We start from the raw sequence: 26,227 nt of genomic DNA on the forward strand, positions 1-26,227 counted from the left end.
AAAAACTCAACTTCAGCAGGCCTCCGGAGGCTTGACTGTGAAGTTTAGTGAGCTTCCTAGTGCAGAGCACTTTTGAGATGCATAAGTGCATTTAAATGTATGGACACAATCTTAAAGGGCTAACATGAGAGTTATTACACAACCTGAATTTCAGAGAAAATTATCAGTTTATTCAGTAAGGCTACTCTTATTTGATGTTTGTTTTCATGAGGATTGATTAACATTTTGATCATAATTGCATTCACACTCCTTTTTGACCTGTGAAATGATGCCCAGAATGCAGATCGCTTGGTTTTGAGACATGATGCCTATTATCAGGTCATTTTTACCACACATTTTTTGCATATAACGTTTATATATGGGTGTGTGTATTTTTTTTTTTCAAAGTTTAAAACAGCATTTGTTATTCAGATATGCAGACATGTCAGTGAACACACACACACACACACACACACACACACACATAGTACATATGCATTATATAGAATGAAATAGTAATTAAAATGTATACTTAATTATACTATACGTAATATAAACTACATAAACTATAAATGATTTATACTCAATTTCTAACTGTTTTTAACTGTAACTACTTTTGTGGAAAAAACATTATATCCAAAGTACCACTATATGTTATATAATATTATATTATATTATATTATATTATATTATATTATATTATATTGCCAGATTTGTGTAGCCTGTTGTATATTTATTACTTTACATTCAAAATTATGTATGTATATATATATATATATATATATATATATATATATATATATATATATATATATATAATTATTATTATATTTTATTATTTTTGTGATGTGCCCCTGGAGCTTGTTGACTGTAGACTCGTGTAGGAGCGTGTGCTCGTGCGCTGTGGCAGAAGAGTGGGCTGGTCTTCAGAGAAAGACACTTCACAGCAGTCTGACTCTCACTTCACTCAGTCTCTATAGAGCAGAGCAACTCAGGATACTCACTAAGACTAGATACCAACTTTGGGACGGGAGAAACTCCGTGAGCACAGAGCCGACAGAAGGAATCTAGCAGGAGCAACTTCAGCGCACTTTCTCCAACTAACTCCCTGCACTTCCAGCTTGTGTTCTTAGACAAGTTTGCGCTGCTGGAAGACAACAAACACAGCCAAATAACATTTCTATCAAGACACGTTCGCACTGGAGTGATTTAAACCTAAAGAACAAGGTAAGAAACTTCACATAAAATTTAGATGTTTTAGGTAGGCTATTTCTCGACTAGGTTTTAGTTGCCCGTTCATAGCAAATGCGCGCAGGATGCGATGCGTTTACAACCTCATATGCACTATTTTGAGACAATTTTCAAAGGTACCTGCCTTTGCATTTCCGAAATGCTTTCAAGCTTCATGAAAGAGTTGAAACACTTCTGCAGTCGCGGGGAAACGGAGCGGGACTCCCCGCGCTCTTTGAACCCTCTGCCAGAACAAGAGCGAGGGCTTCTGCGGTCTGCAAACTCCGGGAAGTGAAAGATTTCAAACACCTTTCCGTCAAGCCCGAGCTCGCAGGCTCCTTTAATGTTCGTCGGGATCTCAGAGGAGGCGCGATGGGAGTTTTTGGACATTGTGTTGGAGACGCGGTTCCCATGCGCTCCCATCCGCCAGACGCAATTCATCACAGCTCGTCCTCGCCCTCTCAATTGTGCGTCTGTTATTCAGTCTTTCACAGTGTTAGATGTCTCTGTCTCCGCTGAAGGCAAATGCACATAGGGAGTTTTTCTTTAAATATCTGTTTGTTAGAAACTTCTCCAAACAGTAACGCATTAAAGCACCTGCAAGATGCGTTTTTTTGGTCCATGTCTGCACGACTGCTTTACGAACTTAACTGTTCTTTGATGTTTAGAGAAATTAATGGTTTGACAGGAACAACTTTTTGCACAAGTCTGCGTTTTTCGTTGGTTTAAGCAGTTAGTTTGGTTTAAGCTCGGTTTTATTTCTCAACATCAAGGTTTTAGGTTCATTTTACAGTTTTTGAATGAATAAGAGAAAGTGTTTCATTTAGCTTGGACTGCTCAATTTAAGTTTCAAGTGGACTAGTTTTAAAATTGTATTCCCAAAAAAACAAACAACCATAATCTACATTGTTTCATGAATGTGCAGTGAAATAAGAAATGTAAAAATTTAGTTGAAAAGCATAACAAACAAATCTCACAAAATCAATTTTAATGTTTACTTAAATGGTACTGCAGTGTGTCATTTTTTTTTAAGTACAGCTATTCTGTGTGTATTAATGTAAGCCCATAAAAAAACTGCATGATGAACAATCATTGTATAATAGTAAAAGTAGATCTTTAAAGATTAAAAAGTATTGCATGTGACTTGCTTGAAATTTCAGATTGGCTGTCCATCTGTAGCATGCCGTGAGATCTCGGTCCCATTTGCATCCTTTCCTTTTTTAAATTTGAATAGTAAATTGTGTGGATTTTTTTAATCTCTCCGATGGGATTGCAAGGATTAGTCTCCTATCAGACACAAACAACTACGAAGTGGATTGCTGGCTACCTGATGTGGTTCCTGGTGAGAGTGATACTTTTCTCTGGGCTGGGAGACGTAATGAAAGGCAGACTCAGAATGAGGGAATTTGAATAACTGTATTTAGCGGCGAGGCCAAGCTGCACTGCCTCCCATCCTCTCTCGGAAAGAATGAAACAGGAACAAAAGTCTAAGAACGGGAAGGTCTGTGTTGCATAGCGTATCTAAACCCTTATTTGCATATGAAAACTCAGGCAGCGAAAGAATTCCGCCACTGTTGCAATAGCTATTTGTGTGTCCGACGGAGTGACAGTCCGATGCGGAGATACAGTCGTCCTCACGCTGGTCTTTGTGGGGTCTGACGTGACTGTGTGTCATGTCCTGTTGAGGAGAACCAGAGATTTAATCGCAGCTTTTCGAACTTTTTGTGACCCCCTGTGATTTCATTTCCATAACTGTTTGTTCGCAAAGCTTCGGAGCTCGAATTCAGTTTGAGACGGTTCTTTCAGTGCGTCCTGTCAGCGAAACATGCAAACGACGCCGTTCACACAAGATAATTTTCATTCTCGGTAGGTAGATGATAAATAAACGGCAGTGGCTGCTTTATTTCCCAGCATGCCCGTTTGTGCGCTTCCTTAGATATGCTCATATGGGTGGGGTGAGGAGGACAAATTGTCCCTCGAGTCTGTGAATATCTGGGAGATCTCAAATTCTTCTCACAAAGACAGCAATGAAGTGAACATCAATCAGGGGCCGTCACATTCAATGGTCTGTTTGTGTGGCACTTGGAGAGAGTGGCCCCTACACCCTCAGCACAGCTGCTGAAGAACATTCCCAAACATTGTACTAATTGGGAGACCTGAGATAAAGACTTGTGTGAGGATACTTCGAGTGGGACATCTGGACACTCTCAAGTAGGTCTGACTTTATTAATAATCCTGAAATCGCCTGGAGACGTTATACTTCAAAGCTACTCGGTGTCTTTCTCAAATGTGCCTCAAAAACACAAATATCTTCAAAGATTTTAGTCAACAAATGCCATTCTGGGTCCTTGCCAAAGTAAACAAGCAGCAGACAGCCAAGTGTCCACGGTGGAGTGATGGACTTCAGCTCTCAAAACCGGCTTCTAACAATTAGTCATTGTGCCATTTGGCTGTCCAAGAGCACCAGTGCAGCTCAGGATTGGCATAAAGACAGCCAAAGGACATGTCAAGCACCTCAACTCTAAAGTGCTTGGTCTCATTTATAAGAAAGCATAGCTTTTGAGGTGAGAGGGACACATAGTGGCTGTTTACTTGCACACTCATTCATTTTTCCATACAAACCAAATACCATATAATGAGGTAACTGAGACACAGCTGTACGTCCAATGCTGTTCCTGGAGGGACAGTGTCCTGCAGGGTTTAATTCTAAAGTGCCCCAACACACATGCCTGTGGCTGCCTCTGAAATCACCCCCTTTAACTCCAGTCCTGGAGGGACAGTGTCCTGCAGACTTGATTTCTAACCCTAATTAAACACAAGCTTATCGGTGTAGCAGGACGGGGAATGTCAGAATAGATGGACTAACCACTGACTCTTGTCAGAATTGCACTGAATAAAACTGCTCTTTAAAATCCAACATTGCCTCCATTGTGTTCCACTGTTGAGGTTGGTTTCTTTTCCCCTGTCATTAGCTTTCCAGCTCTGGCTCCGTATGTATGCAAGACAGGGCCGTGAGGAGCCCAGGGGACGAAGCTCACAGTAAATGTCTGTTCAGAGGTTTCGGGAAGCGCTGACAGAAGCTGAGGGAAACTCACCCATTCTCCTGTTTCAGGGCGTCGTTCCCCTGTTGAAACAGAATCTGAAATGTTTCCCTTATCTCGGTGCAAATGAAGGCTTTTGCACCTCTGGTGTGATATAGGAGAGTTCACATATGTGACACTGAGCTCCACAGAGAGGAGGGTCAGTATGGAGGCAGTATGTGTGTGTGTAAACGTGCAGTCATATATGTTTAAAACACAAGTGAGACAGAAGTGACACCCACACACAGGTTAGTGCGGTAATGATGGCTCTCTGCTGTTTGTGGCCCGGCCAGCTGCAGTTTGATTGACAGGTGGTAGCTGCTGTGATGTGATGTGTGTTTTCACCCTGTCAGTAGCACAGCTTTCCCTGCACCATTCATGTGCTACTCATCTGTGTGTGTTTCCCTGGCTGAGCCTGTTAGTGCCGGTCTCACTTTGGTGAATTGCAAGTTAACACTTCTTGTGGCAATTAATCAGTCTATCATTTGACTGATTGGATCATTTAACGACAGGCTGATAGAATTATCTGTTTCTAATTGCTGATCAATCAGTCAGACTTTGCTGTTGCCCGAAGCCTCTAGACTCCCAGTGGAGACGAATGGTTATGTTATCTGATTTGGATAAACATATTTTGAAGAGAACGACATTTCTGTCTCTAGAGAGATAATTAGAAGAATTGTAACCAAAGGAAATTGTGTTATCCAGAGTGGAATGCAGCCAGATGTTTCTGAAACACCTGACACATGATTCTTGTAATGCATCTGGGTTGCAGAATTATCTCGAATGGCTCTTTAGATCGTAGAATGATAATCAAGAAAGTTAAAACGAGGTAATTTACTTAAAGTTACAGAGTAAGCTGTTTAAATAGCAGCATTGCCTTGTCGTTTTACTCGCACGTGATTAGGAGAATTTTGAGGACAAATTTTAATTCATACAGCTTGTTGCATTCAAAGGGTTTAAGCTGTTTAACATTATGAACTTGACTCTAAGACCTTCCCGCAGCACACTTTCTCCCGAAACCACTTCAAGGTCCAGTTGATCACACATCTCAGATTTGTACATGGCGCATAAGTGATCCAGGACCCAAATTAACCCATTTCCGTCACAGGAAAAAAGTTTGGTTGAAACTAATGAATGCAAAAAAATAAAAAAAAATAAATAAATAAAAAGGAGCAAAACAAAGTTGACACAATTGCGGCTGACTCTGCCTTCAAATTATCCTTCCCCAAATTACGATCAGACATTCTCCCCAGCTCTAATTAAACATTAGCTTTTATTTGTTCCAGATGGGGCTTTTGTTTTGAAGTTTTATTTCAGAAAGAAAGAAAGAGTTTCTGCTCTGGGAAACACAACTCCATCCAAACCTGACAAAGTTGCAGAGGAAATCCATGTTCCTGTGTTTCTTTGCTTTCTCCTCTTGGTTGTAAATTGGAATTTGTGGCAAATGTTCTGCAACCACATCCAAAGAGATAGAGTATTATAATTATTACCCAAGGATCATACATACAAGTTACAGTCTACACTTTTGTTTTCCCAATTCAACAGTTCATAGCTCTTCAGTGAGCACCGACTTAATTTCTGCAAGCCTTGGCTAAATTTCTACAAGTAAATATTATGTTAAATCACTAATTTGGACCAGAAGAGATCCTTGTTTGTTACATGGCTGTGAATTAAGATTGTTCTCATACCAGTTGCGAACCATACCAAATTTCACATACTCCTAAATTATCACAGAATACTTGTTCAAGCAAGCTCAATGCCTAGTTTGGTCCTCAAAGTATGTCTACATCCCCATATACCTATTTAACAATACAAGATAAGTCTATAAGAGAGAGCATCACTTTTCTGTGTGAGAATACCCTATTAGACCATCAGAGCACAAGAGAAATAAGTGCTCTATTGTTGTGGGAGACAGAGGAGAGGAAATGTAATGCATGATAAAAGCAGTGCTTTGTGTGCAAATGCAGTTAAGTACATTTTGTGATTGGCTGAAGTGAAAAGCCCAAGTGTAAAGGAAGGGGGGGGGGGAGTGATAATGTGCAACTTTTAAAAGAAAGGCAAGATGAAGGCACGTAAAAGAAAGAAACAATGGATGAAAGCGGAAGAGGAGAAAGAGACAGCACTATCTGAGCTTGGCAAATAAAGAGTGAGTGAAAGAGGTCAAGAAAAGTGGGAATAAAGGCAGCAGGAGGGAAGGGATTCCTGGATAGGTCAATAAGAGGACAAGCACTCACTCGCTGTTAATGACAGTGGAGTATCGCTCTAATCTGCCATCATTAGCCTGATTATATCAGGGGCTTTGGGCTTTGGCTTCAGCTCCAATCAATGGCACCAAATCAATAGAAAGAGGTTATCACGTGATCCCTGCAAAGCCAAATCCAGCCTAGGGTTTAGCCCAACACAGCCAGACTCAGACCAGTGCAGATGAACCAAGTTCAGCTTTTTCTAACTGGTCTCATCACAGTCTATTTCAGAACAGCATACATAAACTTAGTCCAGCTCAATCTAACACGTTTTTGCGGTCTTACCCACTCCAGAACAATGAAAGCTAGTTAAGCACAGCCTAACATAGTTACATGTGACCAGACTGAGTTTGAGATTTTAGTTGTTTTAAATTACATTAAAGATATGTATGTTACAATATATATATATGTATATTGCAGGATATTTTTGTACTGTGAGCTCGGACACTCTACACGGGCATATTCAAATGGTGATTAGTGAGGGAGTGTGTGTGTGTGTGTGTGTGTGTCTTCAGTGAGCAGATGTGTGCATCTGTGAGTGCCTGGATGTTCTCATGAGTTGCTGAATGTTGTTTGCATGCAGTATCAACCGCCGCATACTCGTCTTTTACCCCAGTTGTGCCGCCCCTTGAGTTAAAAAAGCAGCAGAACTTCAAAGGTGGTCAATGAGGACATTCATTCGATTTCCTAATCCCACATCTCCTGTAGTTTGGTTTGTTTGTTGTAGCGTGATGGTGCAATCCAGTCATTTAGCTAAATGTTGAGATGAATTTGCTGTTCTTTTAGATTAGAATAAGGACATCATGGAATGATTTAACTGTTCTCCTTTAGAGCTTTTAAACAGTCATTAACTTCTACTGATGGTTTAACTGTCCTTAACTTGATGTATTTATTCTCCAGCTTTAAAGACTGCATGAAATCAAAATGTGAGTTTAATTACTTCAACATGATTAGTGCACACCAAAATTCACTTTCAGCAGATACGCGCATTTTGTTTTCTCCGTTGGCACAAATATTGATTACTCATCTTGCACAAAACAGATCTTTGTCCAATCAAAAGCTTTCTTATATGCCCCTCCCCCAACAACTCTAGAGACTATAACGAGAACTATAACTACTACAGTTTTAATAATCATTCCGATTCTACATGAAAAGTCAAGTCCATACCAGAACTATAACAGTGGAACAAGATCATTGGAAACTGATAGCATTTCATCAGGTTTTTAAGAATGCAATTCCCTTCTCCTGTTCAGTCACGGTCAATCTCTCTCTCTCTCTCTCTCTCTCTCTCTAGGATGAGGTGGATATGTGGATGTTATGGCTTGGTGTTGCTGGTCTTGGGGGTGATGGGACAGAAACTGCCCACGCGTGATGAAGGCCTCTTTCAGATGCAGATCAGGGATAAAGCTCTGTTTCATGACTCTTCTGTCTTGCCAGATGGAGCCGAGATCAGCGGATACCTGTTCAGAGATTCACCAAAAAGGTGGGATCGTACTTCACACAAACATACACTTTTCTTTACATATTTGTGCTTATATAAAGCTAATTAAAACTAGTATATATTAACACAAATTTGAATTAATGAATAAACAAATAAATAAAAAGTTTATATTCAGAAAGTTATTATTATTATTATTTTTTTCCTTCATGTAAAATGTGAAATATGTAAAATACAGGAGGGTTATAATCATGTGCCTTTGTGGAAGTGTCTTTGCTTGAGGGAAGAAGAACTATGGGATCTATTATAGCTATAATGCATCAGATGAGTGCAAGACATGCATTATGAATGAGATGCTGGAAACGACGTGTATGTGTGTGTGTTTGATGAAGCATTGTTTTGAGTAACAGGTGCACCCAAATGGCAAAAGGCTACAGGGTTATTTTAGCTGAGGAGCATGAATTAATCACATACAGTGCATACCACAGATGGTCGCAGGCTGAGCTATTCGCAATTTAAAACGCTTTAACAACGAATCTCCCCATTTTCCGTTTGATGTGCACGCCAGTGATCCTGTAAATGTCGTGTCCCGCTGATGAACTGCAGTGTTCTCAAGTATAGCTGATTACACTGAAGTCTAGCATACATCTGTCATAGTTATTTTACAGAATGTGGACTTGAAAGGTGTTTCTGCTCACAGAAGGGCTGATTAAAAGCGCAGCCTATTTGGAATAACAGTGTCAGGCTACTTTTACTGATTTAGAATTATATATACAGTAAATATTTCATGCAATATCTAAACACATTTGTGTTGATCTGCACTGTATCCCACAAAACAATATGCTTAATTTGCCCTTCATTTTCCAGTGTGATGAATGATCTGGAACTAAATGTTTTATATATGTTTTATAGATTACTTTAAAACAGTCCGAACCTATCTAATAAGAAAACATTACTATTTTACAGGATGATTTTGTATAAATTTGTGATTTGTATTGTTTTTATTTTATTTTATTTTTTAGAAAAAGTGTGACGATTCACCACTAAACCTAATCTTTAGCACTTAAGATCTCATGAAAATAAATAAATACATTTATAAATACATTTATAAAGTGGTATATAAAGTAGTAAAAGTAAAAAACTAATTCAAATTAGCCACCAGTTATTCCGAGTGTAAAATAGTTACAACCTGCCATAAAATGAGTTGAAATGCAAATTGTCAAAAAAAAATTCAAAGTTGTAAAAAAACACAATTTATTTGAGTACATTTAAAAAATAATACTATTTCAGTCTTTCTAAATAAAAATTCACAATAAATTCCTCTGTATAGATATAATGCATCTGTAACGTGGTGATGTATCTAATTTAAATTAATTGTATGTAAACACATGATGCTTTCTGTTTCACACACTATTTTTTCAATAAATAGTAGGCAGTATTCAGTCTATACTGGCACTAAGTAGTAAGCTAATATTTCAATATAGTATTAGAAAGAGGTTACAGCTAAAATACACCAGCTGTGTTTGGTTTGCCTTTTATAAGACATGTCCCATGTGTAACGCATTGTCAAAGTATGCTAATTCAGAGGCAAACATATTGCTAAAAACGCTAACGAAGCTAGCGGAAATGAGTTGAGACAGCAAGGCTAACGTAGCAGTGCTGTGTTTGGGGAATATGTTCCTATTTCGGTAGCGGTCTCCGAAAGGCCAGCTAGTTCTAATTTCACTATATTGTGTCTTGGGATGTGCTTTAATATATCTCAAGTACTTTTAAAGGCGAAACATGACTGCAGTCAGGCGGGCTAAATTAGCAACACCATTATGCATTATGCAGCCTCATACTTAGGGACCTGACCTTTTTTTTTCAGGCCCACATGTGAAAAGTATTGTTATACGTACACCTTGTCATTTAACATTCTATATAATTGTATGCTAACAAAGTGCACATGTTTATCTAAAACACCTAAAATATAACTGCCTGCAGATGGCTAGTTTTCACACGGTCATCAAAAGCGATTCAGTCCAAGCAAAGAGCACATCTGCTATACAGTATACAAAGAGTCAGGTTTAATTTCCTGTTTAATTTCTATGTTGTTGTCATTTTTTTGCAGTGTATGCTAACTTTCCTTGCTCTTGCAGGTACTATTTTGTGGTGGAGGAAGACAACACTCCTCTGTTGGTGACGGTGACACCTTGTGATGCTCCTCTCGAGTGGAGATTGATGTTGCAGGAGCTCCCAGAGGACCGCAGCGGGGAAGGATCAGGTATCCGAATTAAATCTTCCGATCAATGTTGCAACTCTGCAGTAATTTAAGACTTGTTTTCCATGTAAACGTTCAAAATCATTATTAGAAAACCGGATCTTAGAGCTGTGGAACAAGAGAACATCTCCCATAGCCATTCAGTACAGCTTAATGATTAAAGTAGACAGTGGTATCTCTTTCCCTTTATCTCCAAAGGATTAATCTTGATTAGGAAGGAAGTCATTCCTAAATTAAGAATCATTTTGATCTTAGAGGATTAAGAATTCCTTTCTACGTTTTGACTAAAATGTAAAATGACTTGAAAGAAATGATAGCATTAAAATTATTGGGAATTTTTGGGTTCTGTCTTACAGATGCCCCCCTTAGAAAGTTTCATGCAAAAATAACTTTAGTTTTATGAAAAAGGTAAATGTGTGTTTTCTGTGAAGTACTGTGGAGCATGTCCAGCGCGGGTCAGTATTTTCCACTGTGGTCAATCGTTAGCCCGGTTCTAGTGCGTCAGTGTGTATTTGTAAAGTGTGAATTTGGGCCCAGTGTAAGCACACTTGGTGTGCTGATGGACTGCATCTAAACATCTACTGAAGTAAAAGCCTGAAAGCAAGACTGAAAAATAGTAAAATGAACTGAATCTTGAATAGAGATATATAAGGGTGAATCTCACAAAACCTGTCAAGAACATGACCACAAAATGGAAAAAAAATGTAGTGAAATGTAACCTAGATATGCTTTCAATCACACAGCCATAGAATTCCTCCCACTGATCCCATCAACTGTAAGCAAAAAAAAGGTTGAGACCGGCATTCCTCTTCAAAGCAAAATTTTCGCTTGTATTTTTGTTCTCTCTTTTAGCAGTACTCCCTCCTCTTTTCCCCTCCTTCCTGGTATTTTTCTCATTTCTTCCCTTTTCCCATCACCCTCTCTCTGCATCTCTCTTTTTCCATCTGGACAGTATCCTAAAAAAGAAATCAATAAAGTTCCACAAAACACCCTTGTATTTCTCTCCACACACATGGAGCAGCACAGAAGGTTTCAGTTCCATGTGTCTGTGAAACCCAATGTATATTACCGAAACGGGGCAGAAGCTGCTGGGGCAGAAGCGTACTGTATGCGCAGAACATGTACATGTGTGAGCTTACATGAAGACACTAGTGTCTCCCTGCGAGACGTCAAGCTTCTCTGATCATCTCTGACTGTTTGTGCCATAATGACTTCCAGGCCTTGGGTTTCCTCCTTTCTCTTAGTCTGTGGCCCAGTATGGCTGTACTGGTTGATGAAATGCAGAGACACCCATCATTCACTGCTGTACAGTGGGGTTTTATGCAAAGGATTTATATATATATTTTTACACAACGTGTGATGATTGTCCTGCTACAGCGTGACTTGGCTGTGACTGGGAGATCCTGAAAGACAAATCAGTCACAGTTGATGACATCCACCTCATTTCCTTGCTCACATATGCATTCAGTCATTCACAGTTGCAATAAAAAACACTTACTCCGGTGGGAATGGACCATTGGAAAGTGAGATCTCTTCAATGTTTCATTTGTTTCAAGATAGCAATGGGATCAAATGGAAAGCAAATAAAAACTTGAAGTGAATGAATGAAAACGGGAGTTTTGTGGCTTTTAGTCACAGTATTTTTTTTTTCTGAGAAAGACCCCAGTATCTTAGAGTTTCAGAAAAGAGTTCAACAACGCCTTACACTTTGCTATCCAGCTGTCTTTACAACTCTATACATTTGTATTTATGCAAACTCTTGATGCTTTTAATCAAAGCAACTTCATACAAGCTCTGTTTTGATCAGTTCTTGCATTCAGTGGGAATCGAACCCATGATCTTGGTCTTGCCAATGCCTTTCTCTACTGTTTAAACTAAATAAAAACAACAATTTTCTCATTTTATTTCCCTTAAAGAATTTCAGGAGACACATCCGAGACGAAGTTGATATTTTTAAACACAAGTGAGAAATCCATTTTGAGTTACTTCTGTGCAATACTTTATGAACTTTTTTCTCCTCTGGATAATTGCAGGACTATGTTATAAATGGAAACCAAACAAGGACATGGAAGTGCTTTTAATTTTTGTTATCTTTTCTTGAGGTACAACATCCACAGTAAATAAATACTCATACACAAGTCTTTTCCCATGTTTACGGAATATATCCACTGGGAGCCAGTCTTTGAGTGCAACGCGTGTTCATTTAGTTTTCTGGTTGACAAACATAATATTATGCTTTCTCGCCCAGCTGAATGGAGAGGGCTTGGAAAGGAACTCAAGGAACAGCGAAGCCACAAGGCGTCTCTGTGTAGCTTAGAGTTCCTTGGGAAGGCATAGTGAAAGTCATCCTCTGATGTGCAGGGTTGTTTAGATACAAAACACAGCTGCCAGCAGATGAGTGGCTAACATCCACTGGAGCAGGTAGCTCCCTGTTACTTCACAAGGATTAACACATTAAAAGATGCTCTTTCTGTTAAGATGGAAATTGCTGCTTCTTTTTTTCCAGTGGTGTTAATCGGGGTGTGGGGAGGAAGCGGTAAGTAAACAACTAGATGAGCGGATTTGGAGTGGTGAGGGAAATGCATCATTATGTGGCATTTAATGTTAAATATTCAGTCATTGATGTTCAGAAAAAGCCTAAGTGTGTACATCCATCTGTTCGACAGTTTATGTGGCTTATGTTTGTGTGTGGTTTAAACAAGTCATCATTCAAAATGTGCATCTCCAAACAGTTTTACCCCCACAGAATGGGCCTTGTTTTTGATGTTTGTGGTTTGTTCTGTGGGGACACTCATTTCCTCATCATCTTTTGGTTCTCTTGTGCTTGCTTCCAGGTGGTCTAATTTTGTGAATCTCTCTGTGTCTTTTGTGTACCAGGTGAGCCAGAACCTCTAGAGCAGCAGAAACAGCAGGTCACGGCCAATGAGGGGACCGAACTCTTTACCTACAAAGGAAATGACGTTGAGTCATTCATTTCCACTAGCTCCCCTTCAGGCTTGTACCAGCTGGAAATCATCTCGACTGAAAAGGACAGCAACTTCAAGATTTACTCTACCACAACTCCCGAGTCCGACCAGCCATACCCGGAGCTGCCTTACGACCCCAGGGTTGATGTTACCGCACTGGGTCGTACAACTGTCACGCTGGCCTGGAAGCCCACTCCTACTGGCTCCATCATGGGCCAGCCGATCCAGTACTGTGTGGTTATTAACAAGGAGCACAACTTCAAGAGCTTATGCGCAGCGGAGGCCAAGATGAGTTTGGATGATGCCTTCATGATTGCTCCAAAACCCGGTCGGGATTTCAGCCCCTTTGACTTTGTTCATTTTGGTTTTGTCCCATCTGAGAATGATTTCAAGGATCGTTCCCTCACCACCAACAGAGCTCTGAGCAACAAGATGAGTCGCACATATATCCCCAAGCCCAAAGTGGCAGACATACAGAAGATCTGCATTGGCAACAAGAATATTTTTACCGTGACAGATCTAAAGCCAGACACACAATATTACTTTGATGTGTTCGCCGTCAACACAGGCACCAACATGAGTACTGCATACGTGGGCACTTTCGCCCGCACTAAGGAAGAAGCCAAGCAGAAGACTGTGGAGCTCAAGGATGGGAAAGTAACCGATGTCTTCATTAAGAGGAAAGGCAGCAAATTCCTTCGCTTTGCCCCGGTCTCCTCTCATCAGCGTGTCACTCTCTTTGTCCATGCCTGTCTGGATGCAGTGCAAGTTCAGGCGCGGCGTGATGGGAAGCTTGTTCTCTCTCAGAATGTGGAAGGTGTCCGTCAGTTCCAGCTCAGAGGAAAGCCCAAAGCCAAGTACCTGATTCGTTTGCGGGGATCCCGCAAGGGTGCCTCCACCTTGAAAGTACTTGCCAGCACACGTGCCGGAGGCAAGCAACCTTTCCCTGCCCTACCTGAAGATACCCGCATCAAGGCTTTCGATAAGTTGCGTACCTGTTCCTCTGTTACCGTGGCTTGGCTTGGCACACAGGAGCGCAATAAATACTGTGTTTACAAACGTGAAGTTTCCGAAAGCTACAGTGAAGAGCATCGGCGCCGAGAGCAGAACCAGTGCGCTGGACCAGAGAGCCGTCGCAAGTCTGAGAAAGTGCTTTGCAAGTACTTCCACAGCGCCAACCTGCAGAAGGCAGTCACTACCGAGACCATAACTGGCCTTGAGGCGGGAAAGAGCTATCTCCTGGATGTTTATGTGGTGGGACACAGCAGCCACTCAGTCAAGTACCAGAGCAAACTGGTCAAAACAAGGAAGTACTGTTAAAAAAGAGACTCATAAAGCACAGACTCTGCACAGAAGTAAATATATTATATATATAATGAGAAAAAAATAAGTTTATTTAACTCGAAGTGATATTCTACTAAGGAGAGTTTTGCAGACTGACTACTTGCACACAATGCTAATGCTAACGCTGCATGTGTCGCGGTTACTGAACTGCCTGTAGAGTGAGATATCAACCTCTGTATTTATGTTTACATTACCGAGTTGAGTCGAGTCTGGCACCTGAAGGTTTGTTCTCAGGGGGTGCCATCGCTGTTGCTACGCAAAGAGTCCCTGTACTGCATCCTCAGTGCCGTGGAATTGGAAGTCTGGAGGAGTCGCAGTTCTCTTTTAGCCACTGCATGCACCATTTGTTTGCCTTATGTCTACTTTTGATTTGTTCGTTCGTTTTGGTGTTTACGCCAGCCATCTCAAAGGTAGCTCCATGACTCCTTCTGTCCGCTGTCCTGCCCTGTATTAAAAACATGGTTTAGAAGACTTTTTAAATTATTTCGTACCTCTTAATGTTTTATTTTTTTAACTGCTATTTTTTTGTTATTGACAACATTTATTAGTGATAAAAATGTGTTTAAAATCTATATGAAAGTCAACGTTGTTGAAGAGTTTCCCCACTGTCAGTTTATGTGTGTATAATCTCAGTTTGTGAATCTGGTGTGTATAAATGTGTCTCATCTCTGTGTCACATGTACAGATTTTCTCTGCCAATATTCATGTACATAAAACACTAAATATAGACATCTGTAATCCCAGCGGTTATGTGTTTCTATGCCAGGATGATAAATACATACTGGGAAATATCCACATGAATGAATGACTGAAAGTGTATGTTCAGCTATGAAGTAAAGCATTTTTCATATGACTCACAGTAATGCACGTCAAGAACACCCAAATGACCTATTGCGTTTGCCAATTTGCAGTATAAAACAGAGCACAGTGCACAGAATACTTGATCCCACAATGCAATGGACAATATTAGCCAACAAAGTCCTTCCTGATTATTGAACAAGATTAAATACATTTTCATTTTCTAAACAAAACAATGCAAAATAACTTTTATATTACTGAGTTGAAAAACAATGCTACTTGCTGTATTAAGCATGCATGAAATGGAAGTTTTGTAAAAACAGTGTAGCATAATACTAAAATTACTTATTGTTGCATGACACATTCTGATTTACACTAGTAAGTAATTCCATTCTGCACACAGCCATAATTTCTAAGTCTGTAAAGCAAACTGTAAACCTACTGTGTCAAATGTCGCAATTGTATATAGCATTTTTACACATTAAGGACATACTATCTTTATCACTGTTCATCTCTCTTTTTCACAATCTCAAGGGGTTGAATTTGTGCATAATGCTCAAATCAAACTGTAATGTCTTTCCTGAGGAGTACAGTTTGAGTTCCCTTTGTAGCCTGTCAATCTCTACAGACATAACACAACCTCACCTGTCTTAAATTAGCCTCATTGCTGCCCTGCAATACTGAGGAAGAGTACTGGGAATAGTGCAGGACTGGATTGGGAATGCTTGAGGCAATGGTCTGGGTATGCCATGGATGGCCCTTTAAAGAGAAGCTAATGAGAATGGTCAGCAGGGACTGTGTGTGCAAAGCTCACAGAAAGAGGGTCAGTTAGAGAGTAAATGTGTTCTTAATAAAACCAAAATTCCCTGGATCCCAAGACAATCAAAAGAAGAGGTGGCCAATGCATTCACTTTTTTTTCCAGTTTTCTTCTGTTTCTTTTCTTTCCTGAAAATATTGCCTATATTAAAATAAACCCTTATAACTGAGTGATTTAGTACACTAGATTGGCAGCAACACCCAAAGAGTGAAGCACATTAGGTCCTTTCGCACCATTTTAGCTACAGAACTATATGTGTACTATAGGTTGTGACATAAGCTGGTCGATAGCTATGTCATTTGTGTGCAGCGTTCAACAACATTAACAAAAAAGAATAACGTTAACAACAGGAGGATGGAGGACGCCGTGATCGGAGCTGTTTTTTCGTTGTGTCTCACGGGCTTCACAATAATGGATATGGAATGTCGACGTATACGTAAAGCGACTGAAAGAACGTAAAGGAGGACTAAGAATCTCCAACGACAACTGGCAATTCTACATTTGCTACAAGTGCCTGCACTTCAGCATCCGTATATTTATCGCTGTCCATCATACTTGCGAAATAAGTTGACACAATGTTTACAGTATGGTACATGGCGTTTTAAATCATGGCGGGTGAGGGTGTTTTCTAATGCGAATCAGTCTACTTACGTCAAGGTTAGTACCAGTTGTGCTGGTTAGACCCTGCTGTGGAGTAGGAGCTAATTTGGTTTTTGAAAAATTCCTAATTCCTGCGGCGAAAAAACGCACAAAAGTGGGTAGTTCCACAAGTAGTCACGGTAGTTTCCTGCAGCGAGAAAGGCCCTATAAACTAGACAAAAGATTGGCTCAAATACATTTTAATGGGTGCTCTCTTTAGCACCTGATTGCTATTTTTTTTATATAATCACGGTATATGTATTGAAGTTATCACATTATAATGAATGTTAATATCTATTTTTGTAAGCTCACATACTATGCATAATCCTGATTAGCCTGATAACTTTGCTAATACTCTATGTATTTACTCTATTCACATCAGCCTTTTTTTATTTGCAGTTTATCAAGTGAAAGAAATTTACAAGAAATGTTTTCACAACTTTAATTAAAGTTTTTTTTTTTTTAATTATTATTATTTTTTATATAGTTATTTCAATGTTAGGACATTTATTTTTTTAAGTAATTTTTGTTGAAAATGTGAAAAAATGAAAAAATTAAAAAATGAAAATTTATATTTAATGTACATTTTCCAATGTTGCGACAAATATTATTGGATCATTCTTATGATGTTAATTGTACTTAGTAAATATTTTTGTAATGAGAAAACATTCTTAGAGCATTATATTTTGGGTAAAAAATTAAATGAGAATATCATGAGAAATGTTGTAGTAACATTTACCATTCTAAACACAACAAGAAAACATTTTAAAATTAGAACATTAAAAATTATCTTTCAAATAACATTATATTTTTGGTGAAAACAAAGTTAGTAAAACATTGTAAGAAACATTTTTGTAACATTTAAATATTATTATAACCACAACAAGAATACTGGACAATTATACACAATGTTCCAACAACATTTTTTTTTTAACCTTAATTTGTTACCTGGATATGTGATATGCTGATTTAGTATTGGGCCAAAAGAAGTGGTCTTAAAAGACAGCAAAATTGTACTGCCTATGTTTTGAACAGTAATTGCATTGGTTGCACACCCATGATACTTGCTATCAAGTTTGGAAGCTCATTAGACATTAGAACAGAGCTTATGTTTGTCTTTCCTTCCCACATATACGCAGTCTTTACACACACACACACACACACAAACACACACGCACACACACACACACACACACACACACACACACACACACACACACACACACACACACACACACACTTAATTTACCTTGCTGTATCCTCTATTCTAGAATTCTTATGAGCCACAGTTGCCGCATTTGGCCGCCAACACTCACTCAGAGTAAGATGATAACAGCACAATCAAAACAGGTCTTCTCTCTGTAAAAGCAGTTCTCGTTGGTGTCGTAAAAGAGGAAAATACTCAAATTCACAAAATAAACGGTTTCATGCTGGCCGGCGGCTCTCCAGGGACTATAAAAGGAGTGAGATGTGGTTGTTAGGGGGAAGAGTAAGATATATACAGCCAGAGAAAACAGTGAATGAAATAAATATAGAGGAATGGAAGCCACATCAAAGAGTGATGGGTTTCAGCTTTTAGCACTGAACTTTGTTGTGCTCTTATCTGATTTTTAGCGTGTATGTCTGTATGAATGCATGTATACGCATGGCTTGCGTCCCAGTTCCTTAGAACTCAGTGACACTTCTGAAGATAGATTGTGAAGAAGGATTCTGAAATAACTCTTTCACACACACACATATTCGCTCGACATCTACATACAAACTCTGTTTATGAAACTTGTGTGTGATGGTGCTCGTAAGACAGAAATACTGATACCATCAAAAGGTCTCAGAAACCACAGTCCTGGCAGTTCCTCTGAGGTCAGACCATCTGTACCTAAAGACCTCCTCACGTGGATTAAAAACCTCACCAAAACATCAAAAACTCCCTCTAAAGTGGTTTAATCATCATGACAAAAGGGAGAGAACAATAAATACTGCTAGTTTGGCGGCTATTTCACAAAATGGTTCCCAAGGTTTCTTTTCCAAACTGGAGGTAGGGTGGTTTCTGATGACTTTAAGCTGACTAGATTTTTGGGTATCATAAATAATCTTTCAATTTAAGTCAATGTTACATGGCTGTAACTCTTATAAATAGAGTTTCCAATTAGATCCAGATCCAGAAAGTCTGATGCCACAGGAGTTTATCGCTGTACTGTACATCTGTAGTCAATCTCCATTGATTCCTATGTGTCATGTGACTAAATTTGACACAGTAAGTGGCACATGGAAACATAAACCTCAAGGTTATATAGACGGTTTCATCAGGCGCACACGCCTGGACCTAAGTTAACTTCCGGTCTGTGTTGTGTATATCGGTCTGGCTGCGGTGCCTTCTACAAACGCAGTTAAAGGCAAGGTGATGAGTAGACTGAAGTTGAGCTCAGGTGGTTGTGCTCGTGATGTGTTTCCCATACATTTATTTATTTTTGGAGACTCGCCACAATTTCAAAACTGATCGATTTTCGATCAGGCTTTGTTAAATAAACATGAGTAACGTAACGTTACGTACTGCACGTTTAATAATAATTCATTAAATTTATATGTTTAAATATCAAAACAAGGCACAGGTGTTTTTATATCGCTGTATTTCTGAAGAAGGACTTGCATGTTAAATGCCTGATAAAGCAGAGTGTGAGCGTACCAGCTCTGCTTCGTTTACAGCTGTTAACGTCACTGGGGAAACCTCTATTCCTCGCGCTTTATGTCTATGCTTTAACATCTCCTGCTGGCAAAGAATGAATTTGCATTTTCATTAAGTCCGCCTGATCCATGTAGCAAACATATTTTGTTTGTTATCAAAAAATATCAACTCTAGAGGGACTTGATTTTATTTGGAGTCTACCGGAAGTTAAGTTAGGTCCACAAAAGCGAGCACGCGCAGTAAAGTTTGTTTATGTTGATACCGTTGAAACCGTCTATACACAGTCTTAAAAATCACGGTTCCTTATTAGCATTAGTGATTCTATGAAGAACCTTTAATGTCTAAAAAGGCTTTCGCACTGGAGGAACCTTTTCCTAACACTACTGGCAGAAGTTCTCGCTTCTGGATGTGTTCGCACCACAGGAAATAGGAACGTATTTAGTTCCAGGAACTCCATTTGGGGGAATTAATTAGCTAACTAGCTCACTAATTAGCTCCTACTTCAGAGTAGGGTCTAAAACAGTTTTACATGAACTACCAGTGACATAAGTGTATGCTGATACGAAACACCGGCTACCTGGCATTTTTAAGCTGTATAAAAATATTTACTCCACGAACATGGAGAACAGCAATAACGGCATTTACCTGTTGTCCGCATCATAGTGATCTTTTCTCAGCCTTGCCCTTGATGATATGTGACACTGCAAGTTGTAATAGGATATTTAGTCAGATTTTCGTGCTCTTTCAATTGCGTAAATGGTCTGTTTACGTTCCATCTCTGTTATCAACACAGCTCAGATCACGGTGTCCTCCATTCACTGGTTGTTGATGTTTGTAAATGCCATGAATAAAGATATTGCTGTCGGCTGCTTCAGAATTCCTGGGGGGGGGGGAAACTTAGCTCTTTAGGAACCACCAGGTTGGCTAGTTCCTGGAACTATGTGGTGCAAAAGCCCCTTTTGGAACCTTTCCATTGCACAAATTGTTATTTTTAATGGAAAAAAAAGGTTCTTTACAAAATGTTCTTTTTAAAGCTGTTCACTAAAAGTTACTGAAGAAACCCACCGAGTGTAGGCCTACACGTTACCTGAAAAGTAAAGGGTTGTGCACGTTACACTTGAAGAATCTATATTGAAACATCAAGACAAGAATCTCAAGAACTGTACAGTGCTAATGCCAAACATACTGCTGAACCTAAGACTCCCTGAAGAATCCTTTATTTTTAAGAGTTTATACTAGCTATTATTGTCTGAATAAAGGAAATAAAAATGAATAAATGGAGACAGGGTTTTGTTACACCCTCATAAAGGGTGGTCTGGTGTCTGTGTTGTCCTTCATCAGATCTCTGTTGTTAGTGGCAGTCATTTTCTCACGCTTTATCTTCACTGTAATCTCTCTGTCTCTCAGGACTATTTCTCTACCCACCCTCACATACTCACTCTATCAATGCGTCCCATCCTGGTGGCCCTCAAGTAGCAGCAGGGGCTTGACAAAGTCAAACACAGTGTTTATAATACTGTCAGCAGCACAGAACAGGCCAGAAACATCATTCACTGGGACGTTGCTTTGGAGTGTGGTTTGGATGATGGAGACACCTCAAGTTTGAAGAGATCTCTCAGTATCAAGTTTTCAGGAGTGTCTCTGAAATATGGTAAAACGCTGGGGAAAATCCTGCATGAAGGCGGTTGTGTGAACTGCCAAAATTAAGTTTATCTGCAGAAAAAATATATATATATATATATTTGCGTAAAGAAATAGAGACCCTGAGGAGTAAGAAAGAAAGAGAGCTTTTTTTGGTGATATTCAAGGATCTGGTACCAGCCTCACTCTGACTGGTTTTGGAGACAGAAAGATATGCAGAAGTACTTCAGTTCGGATGATTCTGCCAACAGTATCATCTAGCTAAATTTTGGATGAATTGCTGTTTTTATAATGATTAAAATACTTTACAAAATACAAGCTCATTGGAAATATAGTACATTCTTGTGATGTAATTTCTGCAAAATAATTTAATGTGTTTTTGCGACACTTTCAAAGTGCATTCAGTTCTGTTCGGAACAGATGAATATTAAAGGTCCCGTTCTTTATTACTTTGGTTGTTGTACATAACACAGCACTCCTCCTTAAAAAATGATGTAGCTTTTACACTTAACCCTATCCTAAACATAACCAATAATGTTAGCAAAACCAAACAAGATATAAACGTATTTGCTGAAGCAACCATGCCATTTTATCCAGCTTTTTTTACAAGACTTTCCTGTTCTTTTATCCTGACTCCAAGTGCTCCTCATTGCAAGTGCAGTGCTGTATCAGGTGGGGTACTAAGCAAGTTTCTGCTTGAAATGGCAGTGGATTGTATAGATGAGCTTTTAGAGCTCTGCAAATGTCAATGCTACTTTTTTTTTTGTTAAACAGCAGTTGACTGGGATTGTGATATGTTAAATTCCAAACAAGAGGTATAAAAGCAAAAGCTTGTATGCAATAGTACATGTATTCTAAAGTCATATTATAGCTTTGTGTAGAGAAAGTCTGAAATTCATTTTTTTTAAGTCACTTTTCACTGAAATACTTGTTATTCATCATTGCTTTCAAATCCGCACTTTTGCATATTCAAATTTGGCGGGTCGTAATCTTTGCTGTACAATTGTTGGCACAATTGTTTTAATATCGGGATGCACTATTCTGATTGTTCACATTCTCAGCTCAGATTCAGAAATGATTAGTTTCTGTGGCAAAAATATAGAAATAAATATTCACTTTTACTAATTTGGTTGTTTTTAAGAGGTCACAATAGTCAAGTGAGAGGGATCAGAGGATTTCTAAAATTATAAAAATGGCAAATTTTCCAATTCTGACTATTTACTAGAAAGACACTTTAATAAAAATGCCAAGAAACCCGAGGAAAATATGTTAAACTTCAAATGACAAAATAGAAAATCAAAACAAACAAACAAATAATCAATTAATAATGGTATATCCAATAAATTATGATTTAGACACATATCTTTAGCTCTTTTGGAAAAACAAACTAAAATGTTAATCACACTATGTTAGCTTTTTTCATGCATTTTATTTTATTTTTGGTCCAATCAATACTACTTCTATACTCCAATAATCCTTCCTTCAATGCTCCAATAATCCTTCCCACAATACCACCTGCCACTGACTAACAATGGCTAGTAGCAAAGCATGGCTTTGCTGAGCTGTGTTGTAAACTGATGTTAATTGGCTAGTTACACACACGCACACACAAACAATAGTAACAACATCAACAACAAAAATAATTTATGATATTATGCCTCCACTTAATGTTTCAATAAGAAATACATCAACACAAGGAAGAAAATGTCTGCAGTTTTAGTTTTATTTAGTTCAGATACATGTGTGTTTGGTTGTGTTTAGTGTGTGTGGTCAGCATTAGTCTGTGATCAGTGACTCTAGCTGAGAGAGTAAAAGTTGATGCTCAAGTGTGTGTGTATGTGTGTAGGGTCAGGTCAAGGGTCACCGAGTCCTAATCGATGCAGCTCTCCACCCACAGACTACTTACTGCAGGCGTAGTGACAACAGGGGTCAGCAGGGTCCCGGGGGTCACCGGAGGTCAGGGGATGGAAGAAGATGGGCCACACAGAGATCACTCTCACAACTTCTGTCACTCCAAATACTCTTCATCTCTTCAATGCATTCAGTATCTTCTCAAAGACCCAACGAAATGGTCTGACAAGTAGTTTTCCCCTTTGTTGACATATTTCCTATTGAAATAGGAAGTTGAGATGTGACATACTGATGAGCTTGATGGGCCTTCACATTAGATTTTCCATTCACTACATACATATGCATGCAAATGTTGGAGGAAACATTTTTATTTTGCTTGTGGATTTCTTCAAACAAGATTTTTATTATTATTATTATTATTCTGTTTTCAATAGAAACTTTCAAACTGAAATAACTAAAGCCCAAAACACACTGCTTAATTTTAGCAATCAAGATCACTACATGTACTGTGTGACATTGAGCTAATAAATATGGCTACAATGTGTTTATAGACTGTATGATGAGGAAACCTACTGATTCGTACGTGACGACGCATGTTTCAATGAAAGAATAAAATGCCATCAGCATGCACTAGTGATAAATCAAACTTTAGCAGTTGTATTTTTATGTATGCCGTAAAAAAATGGGGATGCGGAGAAAAAGGAAGGGTAACCAGTTGAGGTAAACAGTTTAATGTTTTAGTGCCATGTCGCTTTAATTTCATGTCACATTTTTGTTGGCTGGTGAGTAAACGTGGATCGTAGCAGCAAACACACTGTGCAATGATCAAGACCATGACAACCGCCGTCTTTGAACCAAGTAGGAAGGGTCTATTACTGTTTTCTTTTCTCTCTCGCTCTGTTTTTCAGTTTCCATGTTCATCAAACAACAGTGGTAATTCAGAATCATTCATCAATCACTGTGAGTAATGTTTTCTTCTCCTGCTATTTTTATTTGTACTGCTTGCCACGTGTACAGTTGATCTCTCTCTGTCAGCGACAAGGAATTCACATGTGAAAAATGCAGGGAAATAGGCTGACAGAAAATATTTCAGAATCAGAGACACGCATCCAAACTTTAATTGAGGATATTAAGAATGTGAGGGCTGTAAATACATCTTTGGGTGTTACTAGCTCAGGGAGACAGTTTTTGACAGAAACCTGGCTAAAACCTGATGATTACATCATATATTATATATATATAAGTGATGTCTACCCCCCCCCCCCCCTCTAATATTACTGTTATTAAACATGAGCCACATCCAAAAGGTAAAGGGGGAGGTGTTGCTAAATTTCTTTCTTTTTTTTTTTTACAATATTTTCAGTATTTCTCAGAGGGTAGGCTTCAGGTATAACTCGCTTGAAGAATTGGTGCTTCATATAACATTATCCAGAGAAACAAAGGTTAATGGAGAATCCCATGTCATGTTTGTACTGGCTACTGTAGAGCCTGTCCTCTAACAAAAAAACGACCAAATAGGTCGTTTGTGCAAGCATTTATTACGACCTATATTTACGTTTTAAAGTTAAGCACCCTCTAGTGGGCTTAAAAAATAATGACAGTATCGCGTTGCGTCTGTCGTCATGAATTGACGTGTAACGTCATTACCAATCAAAACGCACGTTTATTTAAATGCAATGTGTGGGCGTTTTACACCGATCTCACAGTATTTCCTACATATTTTACTACTGTACAGTAGGTGGCTTATTCGTTCGAATGACCACACCTAACCCCACCCGTAAACCTAACCCTCACAGAAATCATGCTAAATTCAGATCAATTGAGCATATACATTTGAGCACGTTTGTTCTCTGGGATCGAACCCATGATAGCATGATTACATATCAAGGTATTTTTTAAGTCTATGGGAATAACGCAATAATCTACTAACTGAGCTACACGAAACGCAAACCAGAGGGCAAATAAAAGAGTAGAAAACATTAATATGAAAACGCCCTTTTGCTGATAGGGGCGCAATTGTAGTATACGCTCTGATGCGTCGTATTTCAGGGATTTGGACAAACGACCTATACAAGCGTATTGGTTGGAGGACAGGTTGCTACTGTATACAGGCATCCAGGGCACCATACATACTTTATTAAAGAGTTTGGTGATTTTACATCTGAGTTAGTTCTGGCTGCAGATAATGTTAATGTTTTAATTGTTGGTGATTTTAATATCCATGTTGATAATGAAAAAGATTCACTGGGATTAAAATTCATAGACATTCTGAACTCTATTGAGGTTAGATAACACGTCTCAGGACCAACTCATTGTCGAAATCATACTCTAGATTTAATACTGTTACATGAAATTGATGTTAATGGTGTTGAAATACTGCAGAAAAGTGATGATATCCCAGACCATTATCTATGCAAATTTCATATAGCTAAAACTGTAAATTTTACTCTTTGTTACAAGTATGGAAGAACCATCACTACCACAAAAGACTGCTTTGTAAGTAATCTTCCTGATGTATCCCAATTCCTCAGCATGTCCTATAGCTCAGAACAACTTGATGATGTAACAGAAACTATGGACTCTCTCTTTTCTAGCATTTTAAATACAGTTGGTCCTTTACGCTTAAAGGGAAAGTCAACCAACAATGAAAATTTGATATTTATCTGCTGACCCCCAGAGCATCCACAATGTAGGTGACTTTGTTTTTTCAGTAGAACACAAACCAAGATGTATAACTGAAACCATTGCAGTCTATCACTCCTATAATGAAAGTGGATGGGATTCATGGCTAAAACATACAATAAATAATAAAAAAAAAAGTACATACAAAAACAAAACCAAATAAAACCCTCAGGCTTGTGATGATAGGCTGATGTGTAAAGACACAAAACAATTTGTCTGTGCAAGAAACTGAACAGTATTTATATATATGTGATGATAGGCTGATGTGTAAAGACACAAAACAATTTGTCTGTGCAAGAAACTGAACAGTATATATATATATATATATATATATATATATATATATATATATATATATATATATATATATATATATATATATATATATATATATTACCTCTGATTCATGCAATGTCTGAATTGTCAGAACTCTCCTGAGTGCTTTCACACAAGCAGGAGCGTGAGGAGGCTTCTTCTTCTTGCTTTATGGCAGATGCCAGACTTATCAGACTTACCTATCATCCAAGTGTACCATTGACACTCCTAATTTAGATTCTAGATAGTGTAATCATTAA

General features: G+C 38.6%; 1 protein-coding gene across 2 annotated transcripts; it reads left to right on the forward strand.

Moving 5' to 3' along the window:
- The first annotated feature begins 922 nt into the window (after positions 1-922).
- ndnf (neuron-derived neurotrophic factor) lies at positions 923-15,283 on the forward strand. 2 transcript variants are annotated; one of them, XM_052593189.1, is made up of 4 exons: positions 923-1,206; positions 7,827-8,015; positions 10,109-10,233; positions 13,108-15,283. In XM_052593189.1, exons 2-4 carry the CDS (start codon positions 7,828-7,830, stop codon positions 14,514-14,516), a joined length of 1,722 nt encoding a protein of 573 aa, XP_052449149.1. In that variant the 5' UTR covers positions 923-1,206; position 7,827; the 3' UTR covers positions 14,517-15,283. The 2 variants fall into 2 exon arrangements, with proteins under 2 accessions (XP_052449149.1, XP_052449148.1); XM_052593188.1 differs by having other exon boundaries at positions 930-1,206; positions 13,105-15,283.
- Positions 15,284-26,227: the final 10,944 nt, after the last annotated feature.

The sequence above is a fragment of the Carassius gibelio genome, chromosome B23 (genome assembly GCF_023724105.1).
Source record: "Carassius gibelio isolate Cgi1373 ecotype wild population from Czech Republic chromosome B23, carGib1.2-hapl.c, whole genome shotgun sequence".
NCBI classification, from domain to species: domain Eukaryota; kingdom Metazoa; phylum Chordata; class Actinopteri; order Cypriniformes; family Cyprinidae; genus Carassius; species Carassius gibelio.